General features: G+C 39.5%; 1 protein-coding gene across 8 annotated transcripts in view; it reads left to right on the forward strand.

Annotated features, from left to right (window-relative positions):
• TBC1D32 (TBC1 domain family member 32) overlaps positions 1-16737 on the forward strand; it is an 88474-nt gene that overhangs the window by 41934 nt on the left and 29803 nt on the right. For all 8 annotated transcript variants that reach the window (XR_007244113.1, XR_007244112.1, XM_048492089.1 and 5 more), the window contains exons 25-29: positions 4005-4127; positions 4914-5022; positions 6712-6805; positions 13584-13709; positions 16195-16278. Coding sequence is in view for 6 of the 8 variants with exons in the window: in XM_048492089.1 (XP_048348046.1) it covers positions 4005-4127; positions 4914-5022; positions 6712-6805; positions 13584-13709; positions 16195-16278 (536 nt within the window). In the remaining 2 variants the exon portion in view is untranslated. The remainder of the gene's footprint in view (positions 1-4004; positions 4128-4913; positions 5023-6711; positions 6806-13583; positions 13710-16194; positions 16279-16737) is intronic.

Here is a 16737-nt window from a genome sequence, read left to right on the forward strand (position 1 = left end):
GCTTAGTTTCTGAACTCTAATGAGATCATTCTAGTCTACATAATTAGAGTAGAACTCATCATTGTACTTTTTCTCTAATTTTTTTTCCCCAGTGACAGAATCCGATTATAAACTATACATTTCATTGATGGTTCTTGATTCTAGTGCACCGTGATTAAGATAATCAGAATGATCATAGTAAGTGTGGCACTCTCAAGTGGCAGGGCCACATCCTTCCCTTGTTCACCGGCGTGGTCATCCAGTGCCCTTGTCTTCCCAGAGGAGATCTCACTAACTGCCTCTCCCCTTGCAATCCCAGCTTTAGGAACTGCTGGATGGGTATTTCATCCTTGACACCTTTCCCTGCCTCTTATGTCATCTATACCTCCCCCCTCTCTGGTTCTCCCTAACCAGGACCTCAGGGTCAGGAGCAGGCCTGCCCTTCCCTCGCCGTGTTGGCCCTATACCCTACAATTCCTGCACTGGCTGTGCCTCCCCCAATACCTTTCTTTGGCCCCTCCTTCCTCTCGTCAGAAGCTGAGACTTGGTCCATAGCATTGAGGCCAACTCCCTAGCTGTTTCTGCTTTCCTGGCTGCCCCCAAACCCTGGCATGCCTCTCCCAACAATGTGGCTTGCTCCAATGGGGTCTGTTGCTTCTGGTGTGCTCGTGCCCACAGCCAGACTGCTGAACTCCACTGCCAGACTGCTTGTTGCTTCTGTCCTCTGGCTAGTTGTCATTAGCTTGCATGCATTCCTTTTAAAAGTTAAAAAGTGGTGCCATTTTAATTAGGACAAATTACACAAAAGAAAAACTGTCTAGAATATTTTTTTGCAGTTGGAAATTTAATTGTGCTACCATCTCTAAATAGCTGAGTAGACAGCTTATGGAAGGTTTAGCCCCATAACCATGGATTTATAAATTGAGTTCTATAAAGAAACCAAGATCACAATCACAATCCAATGTTTATGGATGAAATGTATTCAACATTGCTTCTGAATAAGACATACAGGTGACTTGTTTAGAAAATTAAGTGTGTATGATTTGAATCAAATTGGGGTTAATTGTAAAAAATTCCAGTTTGATCCATTTTGTCATATCTGCTTAATTTTTCAAAACCGGTCATGTGCATGTCTTATTTCTAAACAAATCTCAATATATTTCATGACATGCTCCTTTGCACTCATGCAGAAAACTAGTTTTCTAGACCTCAATTTATAAATCCATAGCTATAGGCTGTGAGCTTTTTGATAAAATGTCTACCCAATTTTTTAATAAGCCGAAACAATTGTGAACAATGTTGACAAATCTGTGTTTAATTTTAGGTTGTGCCTTAGGTGCTGCAAGGCTTTCTCTAAGTGCAGCGGGGATTTAAATTGGATCCTCTGCTTTGAAAATAGATTATCTGGATTAAAACTATTCTGTTCCAGTAATCTTTGCACCTAATATAGTTATCATAATTTTCCCTGTTAAGCATTTAAGCAGGTGAGACGGCTGTAATAAGAAACCTTCCTTTGCAGATCAGGGGAAGGGAGCTAGGACTCCTGTTAAGTTGTAAGTGTCCCAGAATATATTCATCTTGATCATTGGTTCTAGGGCTTTTGTTTTAAGTTGTGTGCATGGCTTCAGGCAAGGTTCAGTAGACTTCCAGAGGGAAATAAAAGAGAGGAAGATTGATGCTTAAAGATGGTGACTTTATTGTCCTAACCAAGATACAGAGTAGCAAGAGGAGAGCAGTCCAGAGTAAATTCATGCAGCCAAAATACCATAGCAGCTTGTTTCAGTGTCCAGTTCAGATTCATTTACTCCTATAATTAATGTGCCTTCCAATGTGACAAGACCAGAAGAAAATATATCTGGGAGCAGAGAAGGGTATGGGGTTGTCCCAACAGGAACATGAAAAATATGGAGGGTAGACAGAGGAAGGGGCTTGGGTAGATTTATGGAGGAGAAGTCGATTTATGGCTACCAATCTTGATCCTCCTTGATCTGAGATTGCAAATGCCTTAGTGGACCAGGTGCTCTGGAGTAGCAGCAGCAGAAGGCCATTGCTTTCACATCCTGCATGTGAGCTCCCAAAGGCATCTAGTGGGCCACTGCGAGTAGCAGAGAGCTGGACTAGATGGACTCTGGTCTGATCCAGCTGGCTTGCTCTTATGTTCTTATGAAGGAGGTCTGGATGGAAGGAAGGGATCTCTATATGGAAGTTAGGGAAAACTAGTGGGACCCAGTAAGCAATAGCCAGCTGGCTGAGAATGTGAAAGAGAATTGAGTAGGTCAGATCTAAGAAGCAGAGGGTAAGAGAGATGTATCTGGGAGGGCCAAAGGGAGAAATTGTAAAGGTGAGATATGGTTATTCTCTGCCTGTCCTGTAGAAGGGAAACTTATTGCATTCCTGTGATGGGAAAAGGTCTGAGAATGGAAGTCAGATCAAAGCAGGGTGTTTCAGGGAGCCCCTTATACACCATTTTTCTGGTTGATAGAAATGATTGGGTTTGTGAGAAATGATGACTCTCATGAAGTATTTTAATGCTGTTGGTTAAGACCTCTTGTAGGGTGGCTCAGTTGTCTACAGATGTAAAATTTCTGGAAATTTTGAAACTACTTGGGAAAAAAATTAAACAGGAGAAAATTTATTTAAAAATTAATTTTAATTTAAATATTCCACAGAGGAGACAGGGGGTAAGAGGGGACTATAAGAAACAAGCCAATAAGAAATGTAGATCCTTAGGTCGCTGGTTCGACTCTTGGTATGGGGACCCTGGTAATTACTCCCATGGGAAAGTCCAGGTGGCTTTATCTCTATCTGTCAGCAACCCTGGGCACCTAGACTCCTTTGTAACTCTGTCTTACACTCTCTGGGAAAACAGGAGGGGGGATCCTTTGGGGAATAAAGAGGGGTGCTGAAGCCAGGTCCAGCAGAACTGACTTCCTGTAATCTTCCAATAAACTCTACTGATCAACGGATCCAGAGTCTGTCTATTGTTTCAAGGGTTGAGACATAACACAATGTTAGCAAGACACACAGTGCTCAGCTCCAGTTGCTTTTTGGAGCTCTGCTCTCATTAGCTGCTGTGTGGCTCTTCTATTATAGATGTCATGAGTATAATCATGACAAGCCATTCCACAGGTCTGAAAGATGTCATTAAGGGTCTCAGTGATAATATGAATATAAATAATGAAGTCCACACCTGAGAGCACTCAGCCTTGAAGAAGACTGCAAGCAGGTTTCTATGACTGACTCTTCTCCTCCGAAAGTCTTTCCATCATCCACTAGTGCAGCAAATATCATTTCTGTCCCAAAAACAAGACTGAAGCCTGATTGAAATATGTCAGTGGGTGATTTCTGTACTCACTGTGTCATCTTTCGATTAGTAATTAGTGATACATTTTCCTAAGTGAAACTAGTGTCATTTGTGAAATAATAGTGAAGACAGACAGGCTAGTTAACATAGCGGTTGTAAACCTAATGAACAAGTGGAGTGTTCATATACATTTGAGGGCTTCTGATCTCCTTCCTGAATAGCTACCCACCATCTCTGAAAGTCATGGAAACTTCAAAGTACGCTAATGTAGTGTTCCGAGCTGCTATCAGGAAAAAGGGTGTTTACTGCTAGGTGATAGTTGTTCTAGTGATTATTTTATTACATTCATGTTCAAGAGGTCACCATATCATAAAATAAATGCAATTGTATGCAAAGGGAATTTAATGTTAATAAAGGTAAAATTAAAGTTGAGTTGTTATGATTTCCTAACACGTGTTTGTTTTTCATAAATCCATGTAATTGAGCTTATGTAAAAACCAACACATGTTCTCTTTGTCCAGCTTCTCCCAGTGAATAAAAAAAAATCTATTGACATTTATACCTGTTTAGGGTCATGCTAATATGCAAAAAAGACAAAAGTAATTGTCCACTGTTTCCTTGTTTTATAGCAATTTAGAAATAAATTAATTTGTAACAAAATAGATTTTTTTCAGATTAGTAACTAATATTCTGTAATTTCTTATTTTTTTGTGCCCTACAGGTTATTAAATGTGTTATGCTGTGATCTAGATATACTTTTACTTTTAGAATCTCAGTATAAAATATCAGAAGTGCTGTTAGATGCTCAAAAAGAGAATGCCATCACAATTTCTGATAACACTCGGTAAGTAATCATAATTTAAAATATTATTATAATCGCAATTTGTAACTTGTGTGTCCCTCATTCAGAGTTTCTTAACTCACCCATTTCTATTTGATGGACCGAAAAGTTCTGTGCTTTTGTCTAGAACCTTTAATGGGTGTCTTGAGAATTGTGTAACTGGAACTCTCCTTCCTTGCAAGGGATTACTACATGTGAAGGAGATGACTTGCTGCCTGTAATGAAGACTAGAACCCTATCCTTCAAGTCAGATGTTGTTTGATGGTGTTGAGTTTCATCACTTCAGCCATTCTAGAAAAAATTAATTGACAGATCACAAATAATTGTACATTTATGGCTAAATACATGCAATATGAAATGCCCTGGCTACATAGAAAAATCCTAAGTTTGATCACCAAAGAAGCTTCAACCTAACAGGAATGGAAGCACTTCTATATCCGTAATATCTTTCCAATGATGCTCTGTTTCACTTAATACTCACTCTTGGCATCTGCTATCTCTTAGAAGTAAGTGGTGATATATTTGCCCAGGTAACATAGTGCTCTCTGGTTCACTAAGGGTATCATGATTGTATTATATTATGGACAGCGGAGGCATGGAAAGGATTATGCATTTTGTATTTGGTTGCAGCTCCATATTTACTTCTTGTTACAGGACTTGGAAAAAATTGTCAGAAATATCTGTGTTAACTGTCTAACTACCCTGTGACTTACCCATCTCCTTGAGCACCGTTCTTCTTAAAGTTATTTCAAAAGTAATACAAAAGTAATTTATTTTATTTTATTGCAGAGAGTTTATAATTGATGGCTTATCCGTAGAAAGAAACCATATTCTTGTTAGAATAAATGTTCTTGGAGGACCAACAGAACGGAACTTACCTTCAAGAATACTGCATAAGGTTATATATATATGTTTTCCAACCTCTCTGCACGATACTGTTAAGAACTAATAATCAAGAATTGCCTTGAATTTGAGGAGATATAGCAAGATAGACATGTTTGAAATAATTAAAAAAACAAGTAAATATTTACAGCCTTTGCCTTCTGAATTAAATAAAATAATTGTATTGTACTATAGTGCTCAGTTTATATCAAATGCTTGATATTGTTTAGTTTTAGTTCCTTTTTCTTTTTTCTTCTAGAACAGTTCTGTTGATCATCTAGACTTATCGTTTTTATACCATTTGAATGTTATTGGTGATACCAGTCACCTAAAGATCTCATTAGCATTCCATTGATGAAACAACGTTTTAAGAGTTTTCCAGCACATTCCCAAGGTGGGGGGGGGGAGTGCTGTGAAAGTAACATCACTCTGGCATAAATGCCACTTGTGTCATCCCAAGGCGCATTTATGGCAGCTCCAGGACATATATGCCAGCCCTGGGGAGCAGTGTGGGAGTGCAATGTAGGGCAACTGCAGAGATGCCATGACAGCTCACCTTCAGCACAGGGGCTCATGCCAGAAGGGACATTCCTTGGGATTGGACTGTTGTTAGTCGATTCCCCAATCCCTTTTGAACTAAGAACTGCCATTTTTTCAATGTAAAGTTACACCAGCCAAAACCACGGCACAGCCTATAGAGCTGCGTTATTGGATTGCGAAAAAGGCCCCCTCATCTGCAAAGCTTTGCCTTGACTGCCACAGTCAGCTCTGGAACCTGACCCAAGTGGCTGGTCAATGCAGCAGTGGTGGAAGCCAACCCAGCTCCCGAGCAGCAGCCAATAGTAGGGCCCATGCCCTTCATAAACATCTTTCCAGACATACACACAACAAATAAGGTGTGTGGCATGGGATGCTGCTGCCTCTTCCTCTCATCTAGGAACCCCTTCACATGGGAATGTCAGAATGCCCCATGTTACCTTGGTGCCTTCACCATCTTGGTGCAGGTTGGGGGGGGGGAGGGGCTGCCAATGTGTGCCTGACAGATCTTTCTCCAAGAGCATGCTTCCCATGTCAACACAACTTCTTTCTAGACCTCCTGATTGCCTTGTGATTAGGCAAGTCCTTCATAGAGGGAGGGTTTAGCTATCATGGGGGTCTGAGTGCTGTTGTCTGGGGTATTATTTCCTTCACTCTGGGTTTTGGACTGTCTCCTAACAGTGCCACCTTTCCAAGTCTGGGGACTGGCCTTTTCCTTTGCCGTTCTGGAGCTGGCTGCAATGCAGCCAACTGCTTAGGAGGTGGCTCAGCTGTGCTGTCACTGTACCCCCTCTGGATTGCAGTTTTCTCCCTTGTCTGCTGCTGTGCTTTCCACAGATTGTCCCTGTCACAAAAATGAAATTGGAATTGTCAGTACAGTATGACTTGGCAAATCAGTGTACCCAATTTTAAATAAAGTATTTTTCTAAAAACAGTAGTTTTCCTGTAAGTGAAGAGGAGAAAAGTTAGTTAACTTTTCACTATTTATTTTTAATTACATAAAGTGTTGGCATTAACTTTTACTGCATAAATTCAGTTCGTTAGGTATGACGGTAACAGGGCTTTGTATATTTCCCTAAGCTGCAAATAGTGAGATTAATTGGATGACTGAATGAAATGGATAAACTCTCAGTACAGTATTAATAGTATTCTTGATTGTACCCCTTAGGGTGATGATCCATATCCCTGGCCAATGTTTTCATCATATCCTTGTCCAATGTGCTATTTTGCTGGATTTCCTAGAAAAACTGACGTGAGACAAGGTACAAATGTTGGTTTACTAGCATGATGGTCTGAAGAGTCCAGAAAATGTATAACATGGAATTCGATTGTTATCTAATGGATTTGTTAATAGTAGGCTTCTGTACTTGACAACTTCCACAGTTCTGCTTCCACAGTCTACTTTGTGCATTCATCAACAAAATTTAATTAATAAATAAATAAGTCTTGGGAAAGTGGAATGTGGGATTTTTTAAAATTTAAAAATAAACTTTATTCATCATATTTCAACAAGTAACAATGCCAAAATGATACAGTCACTAAAATTACATTAATTAACTTCAATTAAATAAAATGTTCCAAACTCGATTTCCCCTTTGGCTTTAAGAAACTAACGTATTCCTATTGTCTTCAATCCTACAAATTCCATTCATTACCATATTCCTTATTGATTAATTTTTTGATCTTTTTACATCCCCACCAAAGGTGAAAGTGGGAGCCTATCTTTTTTCCACATTTCCAACAGAGTTGGGAATAAGATTCTTCCACAAGATCTTGGAAAAAATATATTATATGCAAAATGGGAAGAAACGTGGAAGAATCATCAAAAGTATACACTAAGTATTGATTTAAAAGAAAACTTCAGTAAAGTTTTCCACAGGTGGTATTTAACCTTACTGGCGAAAATAGATAAATCTTATTCCCACTTTCATCTATAATGGGGATGTAAAAAGATCAACAAACTAATAAGGAATATGGTAATGAATGGATTGGAATGGGGAAAAAAATTCATATTGAAGTGCAAAAGATTCTGGGCCTAAAGTTCAAAATGTTACCTGAAAACTATTTATTAGATATATTTCAAGATAATGGACTCATTGAAAATATGAATCTATTTCTGTATTTGTCAACGGTGGCAAATAAACTTTATTCATCATATTTCAACAAGTAACAATGCCAAAATGATACAAAATGATACAGTCTCCAAAATTCCATTAATTAACATCAACTAAATAAAATGTTCCAAACTTGATTTCCCCTATGGCTTTAAGAAACTAACTTATTCCTGCCGTCTTCAATCCTACAAATTCCATTCATTACCATATTCCTCATTGATTAATAGGTCAACCAAGGATACACAAATCTTAGAATATATTAAACTGAGATCAAAAACAAAATCCTCTAAATGTATGACTACCAAAGATAAACTGATTGGTTATGCATTTTTTTTCATGTTCCTACTTCTGTTTTCACTGGAAGATGGGTATTGAGCAAGTATATAATGGTTTTGATATAATTATGCGGGAATCGAATCAGAAATTGATAAATAAGATATATAAACATTTATTGGAGAGAGCTCGAACAAAAGACCATTAAATATTTGCTGAATGTAGTCCTTGTTTTCTACAGGCTATATTTTTCCCCAGAGCAGATCTTTGTGCAAAACTTGTCAAAATTGTAGGTAACTGGGTCTATTGTGCTGCTGCTTATAATGTAAATCATTAGGCTTAACAATACCATCTTTGTTTAGATATTATCATCTCTGTTTACAGATAACTTTATGAGTGTTCCTTGAAATTAATCTAAGCAGTTTAAGATTTCCATAATAAAAGCAATCAGATATTCTATATGAAAATCAAATAGAGAACTTTGGGAGCAAATTAGTATTTTACAGAGAATTTTTTCAAAACTCAAGACTTGTTTTAGAAAAACTTGTTCAGTATGTAGTGGAATCTTTAATGTATCACCCTATGATACATCTTGGAAAGCATTGTAAAATCTTGGGAAGCATTGTAACATTTGCAAAAATAAAACAGAAAAGATATGTTAGGTTTTTTAAAAAAATATGCCTTATCTGTACATGAGTACAGATAAGGAGCTTAATAACTGGTTCTTAGCAGAACAGGTGGGGGTCTAGAATTTTCTAGTTTTATTATGTTAAGAAATCCCTTCCCACCCATCTGAGAACAGATGTGGTGGAAGAAAGCATGCTTTAATCATCTTCTGCCTTCCACACAGCAAGTCCTTGAATTTTAATTTTGGTTCAAGAAAAGATAGATTACTGGAAAAATAGTATGATGTTTGCAGTTGTACCAAAGAATTATGAATGCCTTAGCTATCAATGGAGAGAGACAAATTCCAGAGAATTCTACTAACTTTGTGAATCTGCTACGTCCAAAATGACAGTCTTGTGGCAGCTTAAATACTTAACTAATTTATTTTGGCACAAGTTTTTCTGGAGCTAGAACCTACTTTGTCAGAGCCATTCTGCCATATTGGAAGAGCTGCTTGGCAGTTCACAGTAAGGTTTCCATCTGTTTACTGTGGCTGAGCTTCTGGAAATTCATTTATTTAGGACATTTTCTATAAGGTCAGAATGGCTTATAACAAATATAATACCACTTAACATAAAAATAATAGGATTGTATGAAGTAAGTTCTCTGCCAGCTGGTGTTCTGGAAGGTAAACAACTTGTAGAGTAAGGTATACTAAAGAGTGGGGTATGTGCATTATAGTGATGGTAAAGAGCAAGATGCTCCACACATCTGTCTTAAACCCTCAAGCTTTCTGTGTTCCTAAAAATGTTGTCCTGCAGAAGTGCCTAGAAAACATGGCAATGGTGAATGCAAGTCATATGGTTCCCTGATGGGCTAGAGACCCTCTAGCACTGCAGATTATGTGACTGGTATAAAGGCTTTTTTTTCTGAGCCAGGGAGAGATAAAACGAGACAAAAAAACTGAATTTGGTTTGCACTACCAGACAAATGAAGAATCCTATTGGTATAATTACTTGGCATTAGAATGTGCATACTAAATAGATTAGAATAACTGTGCTTTGAAATGCAGTCTTGCATTGCTCTGGATTGGTCAAATGAATTCCAGTGCTAGGAAAACAACTTAAGTATAAATTATTAAGCCCCTAACTATTTTAAAATGCATGTTCTTCAGGAAAACAAATAAAACAGCAATTGTAAGTGATAATTTCTTTTAGAGAATTAAGTATTAAGTGTAATATTAAAAAGTTGAAATGAAGCAGAAATAACAGGCTGTTTAAAGGAACAAAGAAGGAAATGCAAGTTTTAACTCCAGAAATCAAATAGCATTTTTTCTTGCTTTGAATTTTGCTGAATTTGCAAGTGTGGTAACAAAAAAACCCATCAGAGGGTACATTTAGTGATCTTGAAAGCAGTTATATTTTTTAAGCCTCAGTTACAAGCTCTATGTAGCTGTACAGAGTTTAGACACTTATGTACAAAAATCACACCTTTTAGTTGCAGAAGTTCTGCGAAGTTCCACAGTTATGATATTTTGCGTGCCGATGGTGAGACCCTTCCCCGGCAAATAAACACACCAAAACAGAGTTTGGAAATGGATTGGGCTGCAGCCCAATTAATTTAACTGGTAAACAAGATTGAACACACAAGAAGCTGGGCAGACAAACGGGTCGCAACATCATGCTGTCCCCAATCTCCATTGGGGCATTGTGCATGAAGCTGGGAGCCCCAGGGGTGAATACCCCCAGCTTCAACCCTTCCTGCTGGGTATGGAGTTGACCGCTGGGGCTCACCGGCTTGCCCACTGGCCTGCTGCCCCACCCCTCGCCTGCTGGGTGTCGGCACCAGCTAAGTTTGTCAGGGGGACTCCGCGTTCTCCAGATGTTCAGGAACTACAATTCCCATCAGCCTCTGTCAGCATGGCCAATTGGCCATGCTGGTAGGGGCTGATGGGAATTGTAGTTCCTGAACATCTGGAGAGCCGCAGGTTCCCTACCCCTGGCCTACCGGCTTGCCTACTGGCCTGCCCCACCCCCGCCTGCTGGGGTGTCGGGCACCAGCTAAGCCTACCGCAGGGGTAGGGAACCTGCGGCTCTCCAGATGTTCAGGAACTACAATTCCCATCAGCCTCTGTCAGCGCAGCCCGGTGGCCATGCTGGTGAACTGATGGGAGTTCAGGCTATCTGGAAAGCGGTTAACCTACCCGGGCTTGCTTACTGGCCTGCCCACCCCACCTGCTGAGTGTCGATTTCCAGCTAAATACCCGGCACAGCACCGGCCCCTTACCCCTCGCCCTTTTCCAAGGGCACAACCATGGAGAAGACCAGCCGCCTGGCTCGGCTTCTCCCCCCAGATGTTGCAATTCCCGTTGCCAACCCGCCGGGCTGCGACAAATACAATTATGAAGTAAGTATAACAATTCAACTATTAACCATTGAACTGAGGGTGGGTGGGTCATGCCGCTCTTGAGCCTCGGCAAGCCAAAAAGGCTGAGGCTCGGGGTGTGGCGCTTTTATGTATTTGGTCCTCCCGCCTTTCTTGCTTGGGCCAATCATTGCAGCTCCCTGCAATTTTGGCACCTTTGAGCTGCAAGCTCCCTTTTCTTTGCCTTTTTGCTCACCCCTGCCGCAATGGCTGCCACCGTTGAATCAGTGGCTGCTATTTATCGTTCAGCTATTATGTGCCAATAAATCCATCCTTTTAAAAAAAAGCAGGTGTTATAATTATTTAAACCATATAAAAACTTTATCTTGCTTAGAAGTCACTTCTCTATAATTTGTTGAGTTGTGTCCAGATATCTTCTAATTGCTGATTTGCACAAGGTAGGTACGGTCAGTGTGTCATGCTTTCATTTTTAGTGCTTCTCAATTAGTACAGGAAGAATATTTTATTGACTTATGTGGCACCCTCAATAGACAGGACAACCTTCTGCATCTTTTTCACTGCAAGGCTTTCCAGCACCTCAGGTCCTTCCATGGACTCAGAGATGAGGGAGGACTTACCAAATACCTCTCCCTCACAATCCATACAATTCCACAGCCTTGGGAATGGTGGACCCAACTTCCTCCTTCATATGGGCCCTCTCTTCTTATAGGGTTTGTCCTGTCCCTCTAGCCCCATCTGACAATCCTCACCTTTCCTTGGCTGTATTGCCTCCTCTTCCTGTCCATCACCCCTGAGTCCCACCTCCTTCCCCGGCACAACTCCTCCTTCCTCCTCAGATGCCAAGGCCTGGCCATTAACAATTGGCCCAGTTCTGCTCTGGCTGCTCTTTTCCATCTCTTCCATTGGCTTGGTTCTCGCTTCCTCAGCACAGGGGTCTGGCTCTGCCCTATGCTGCATGAGGATGACACCCAGCTTGTGCCTCCTCTCCTCTCCATTGCCTCTGTCTCCTCCTCTTCTTCTTCATCTGCAGCCTTTTTCTGGGCAACTGGCTCTTGTCAACTGCAACCAGCACAACTGCAAGTGGTCAATGGCTTGTTGTTGTACCTGGGGGGAGGGAGAGAAGTGAGGTGCCTGGTCGGGGTCCCTGATGCGGCAAAATGCAGCAGCTGCTCCTGATCCCTCCCACCTCAGCCCCAGTGATTCTTGGCTTGCCCAAGTCTCAGGAAGCGGGTCCCGCCCTGGAGGCAGGGGCAGCAGCTGTCTCAGGACAGCTTTCATAAACCAGCTTACAAATCCAAGAGGCATGGATATGTTTGATTCGCAGAAGACTCTGTCTTCTTTTAAATGTCACAAATAAATCATGACTGGCTTGTGACAGAAATAAGCTAGGAAGTTTTCCTCTTGCCTGTTGTGCTAATATTGATGACTTCTTATTTAGACTAACTATGGTTTGTTGTGATGACCAAATCACAGGCTGTTTAACAAATTATAGTTTCTTCTTATCTACAGACTAAGATGGCTTATGATTTAAAATCTGATCTTTAAGCAAGAAACAAACCAATATTTGTTAAAACACCTAAATGCCAACCAGGAAAGCTTCAGTTGTGTTGTACATTGAGGGAATAGAGTATATTGCTCAGTCTCATTTAGAAGAAAAGTGACTTGTTTGTAACTTCTGAGTTCATTCCCTTCGTGTGACCAGTGTGAAATAATGGCTAGAATATTCATTTTAACAGGCACAAGCTTGGTTCAAAGTTCTGTTCCATCATGAAAATCACCAGCTGATCTTAGATTAGACAGCTAATCCATTTCACAAGACTGTTGTAAAGATGCAATTAATCAAAGATTCCATATATTCAGTAAGAGTTGACATCTTTTTGCAAAATATCAGTTTCTGACTGGTTAAGTTAGGCTGTTGGGTAATACAAAGCCAGCAAATTAAAGATAAGCATTTCTTGAAGAGTATGTTTTATAAGCATTTTCAAGAGCCTGTATTGGAATCTATACAGAATGCAACTCCTTTTTGATCCAAATGGTGGAAAATACACACACAAACCACATTCTTCAAACTTTATTGAAGTGCTAGAGCTACCTTTTGTTCTGTTTAGTTTTTAAATTATGCATCTACGGGCCTTTTTGGACAAATCTAACAAGACATCACCTGAACACATACCGTTTGAAGTGGTTTCTGTAAACATGGCAGGACTCTTCTCAGACATAGCTATCCCAGTACTTATTGTGGCTCCTTCAGTGAACTATGTTGAATGATAGTGGAAATAACTGCATGGGGCAGAGTCCCTCCTTTTTAGGTTGTTTTTTTTTAAAAAAACATACTTAACGGGAAGCCTTTAGCTGATATTTCAAAGGAATATTTTAAGGAATTTTATTTATTTACTTAATTTATGCCCCACTTTTCTCCTCACTGGGGAACCAAAGCAGCTTACATCATTCTCTCCTTCATTTTATCTTCATGATAGCCCTGTGATGTAGGTAAGTCTTTGTGGCTGGCCCAGAGTATCACTCAGCAAATTTCGATAGCAGAGTGGGAACTCAAAACTTGGTCTCTCGCTGATCCTAGTGAGAAACTCAAATTACTATACCACACTGGCTTTTTAAAAATAAAGTTACAGTTTTCATTATAATACTTTTGCCTTTCTCTTAGATGATGATGTAAGCAAACTTTTATCTGCCCTAAAGAATCCAGATAAACAAATTGGATGGATTGCAGATACTCAAAGACAGTTTTGTGAAATCATAGAACGAAAACCATATGTTGTGAGTGGAACAAGTAAGTATATAGATATTTTTTTCCTCAGATGAAAATTACTTTAAAATCATATTTTCTTGATGATTCCATAAATAATCCGAGGGCTTTTGTAGGAAAAATATAAACCAGTTTATCAGATATGTTGGTATGACTTTAATCCTTTTTGAGGATTAATTTAGAACTATCAATTATCTTCTATTTTCAACTGGGTATGTGTGAATATGACTGACTTCTTTTATGGCTGCCCGCTTTTTTTTTTTATAAATCCTCTCCTGCCTCTACATTAGCTATAGAGAGGAAACACAGCATTAGTAACACCATGTTTCCCTTGTAACTTATACTTCCACCATAAGGAATGCTGTTCCAGGGGTAATTATGAAGCACACTGATGATCTAGGATCTTGGGGAAGAACAAAAATTACATTAAAAATGGTAACTGGAAGTCAACCAAAGTTGTTTTCCTTTGTATAAATGACTGCCAGGATAACCAACTTGAATTATAACAGCTTTTAAATTAGATTTTTGTTGCATCTTTAGCCTGGTAGTATTTTTATGCCTGCTGTTTGTCTAGCAATTTTTAAAATGTATTTAGAATAGTATTCAAAATGTATTATAGTTTAGCATTCACACCATCAATTTATGTGAGTACTGCCAGACTCTCCTTGGCTTAGATAATGTAAATCATATGTATCATACTGAATGCAAAGATATGTAACCACTTCTTCAGACACTATTAAATATAAATATTAATCTGCAACTCCTGATGTTTAAAATTAATGAACTTGTAAAGGGTAAGAAAGGAATGTCTTTTTAATATGCCATATCAATTACCAAAATGCAGGGCATATTATTTGTACTGGCAGCTCTATTGTGACATATGAAAATAATTCTGTGATATTTACACTTTGTTAACATTGAAGTCAGAAAATTGATAAATTCTTTTGCTACCAGCAGCTATAGAATAAGCTAAGCACCAAATTCATAAAAGCATATTAGCAAGCCTGGAGATAACTTTATTTCAGGATAATCAGTTCATGTGAATTGTTGGCTCTTTATAATTTTTTAACTTGCCAGCACACCACTGTTAAAGCTGAAGCTAGGAAATATACATATATCAATTAACAGGGGAAAAAATAACCAAAGAACAGGGAAATATCCACAGGAAAGGGCAATTGTTACAGGTTCCTCCATGCAGACACTACTGATGCATTATTGTATTTTAGTATTTATTTATTCACATTATTTACAGTCCATCTTTCTGAGTGTCAAGGTGTATTATACAGTAAAAATTACTGCAGTCAACAGGATAGGCTGCACACCCACCTGCTTCTGCTATTTGCTTGCTTGCTTGCTTCCTTCCTTCCCACAATGTCTTCCTTTCCTTTCTTACAGAGTCTGTCTTTTAGTTAACACAACAAGGGGTGCTCAGCACCCCCCTCCTCCCAGACTTTGCTGACCCACTGTGGAGGCTGCACTGGGGCAATTTCAGTGCTTGCCTGGAGCACCATTTTCTGTAGTTTCGCTGCTGCTGATGGGCAGCCAGTGGAGTTATTCTTTCTACCTCCTAATAATAACTGAGCTACAGAATTCTGCACTAGTCGGAGTCTCTCAATTGACATAAAGAGCATTGCAGTAGCCTATCCTTGATAATACTGTAGTGTGGGTGGAGGTGGCCAGATTGGCCAAGTCAAAGTAGGGGGCCATCTTCAAAGTTCAACTTGGAAGAAAGTATTTTTGCAGCTGCATTCATTTCCTGCTCCATTGGTAATAATGGATCCAGTCTTAAGTTCTAGGCTCCTAGCCATGTCGACAAGGGCTAACTGGACCCAATAGAAGATGGAATAGCACAAAGATCATTTTCCCATCTAGCATTACACCTTTCTTGTCAAAATTTAGTTTCAATTTGTTGTATGTTGTCAGCCTGTTGTATGAAAACCAACCCAAAAACTATTCTCCTTTTCAGGGCTCTTCTATTCATTTAAATTATGCTACTTGCATAGACAAAGTATCCATGGAGAACATTTAGGGCTCTGAATAAGAAGAGCATACAACTAGGAAAGTTTGCTGCTTCATCCACAAAGGAATACAAATTCTAAAGTACATTGACCTTTACTACAAGATGAAGGCCATACTTTCCCTTCAGCCTGTGTGCATAGAACAGTGTAGACAGATACAGCAATCTAATTACATCTAATTTTCTTTATATTAAAACTGTCCAATTAATTCAGGAGTAATCCTTGCAGGACTGAAAGATAACAGAAGACCCCCTTTCAGTTTACACTGAAATAGATTGTTAAAGAAGCCATTCAAATTTAACTTTAAGTTAGAAATGTTGTCATGAATACAACAGCAGAATGTGTGCTTTGAATTGTTTTTCTGTGCAAGTGTGAACAAACACATGGTAGTTTAAATGACTTTGGCTCCCCAAATACATTCATTTTTTCAGGGGAGGTGGTTCTAATTTTGTATAATGTTGTTTTGTGATAATCATTTTGGCTTATTTCAGGTTTGGCAGAATTAATTGAGAAGTTTGTGTTTCATCTCTCCAAAACACCATCAGAATGTTACTTTATTGACAGAGAATATGAAGGTAAAGCTGCAGCATGCAAATTTTCTTCTGTTTTTAGTTTGATAAATGACGGCTGCCAAAAGTTTGGCCAACAGTATGACGGCTGCCAAAAGTATGAAAGTATGGCCCCCCCCCCCCCCCCCCGTCCTATTATCGGCTAGATTATTTTGCAGTTGTCATAAGAACATAAGAACATAAGAACAAGCCAGCTGGATCAGACCAGAGTCCATCTAGTCCAGCTCTCTGCTACTCGCAGTGGCCCACCAGGTGCCTTTGGGAGCTCACATGCAGGAGGTGAAAGCAATGGCCTTCTGCAGCTGTTGCTCCCGAGCACCTGGTCTGCTAAGGCATTTGCAATCTCAGATCAAAGAGGATCAAGATTGGTAGCCATAAATCGACTTCTCCTCCATAAATCTGTCCAAGCCCCTCTTAAAGCTATCCAGGTTAGTGGCCATCACCACCTCCTGTGGCAGCATATTC

This window comes from Sphaerodactylus townsendi, linkage group LG01 (assembly GCF_021028975.2).
Source record: "Sphaerodactylus townsendi isolate TG3544 linkage group LG01, MPM_Stown_v2.3, whole genome shotgun sequence".
Classification (NCBI taxonomy): Eukaryota; Metazoa; Chordata; class Lepidosauria; order Squamata; family Sphaerodactylidae; genus Sphaerodactylus; species Sphaerodactylus townsendi.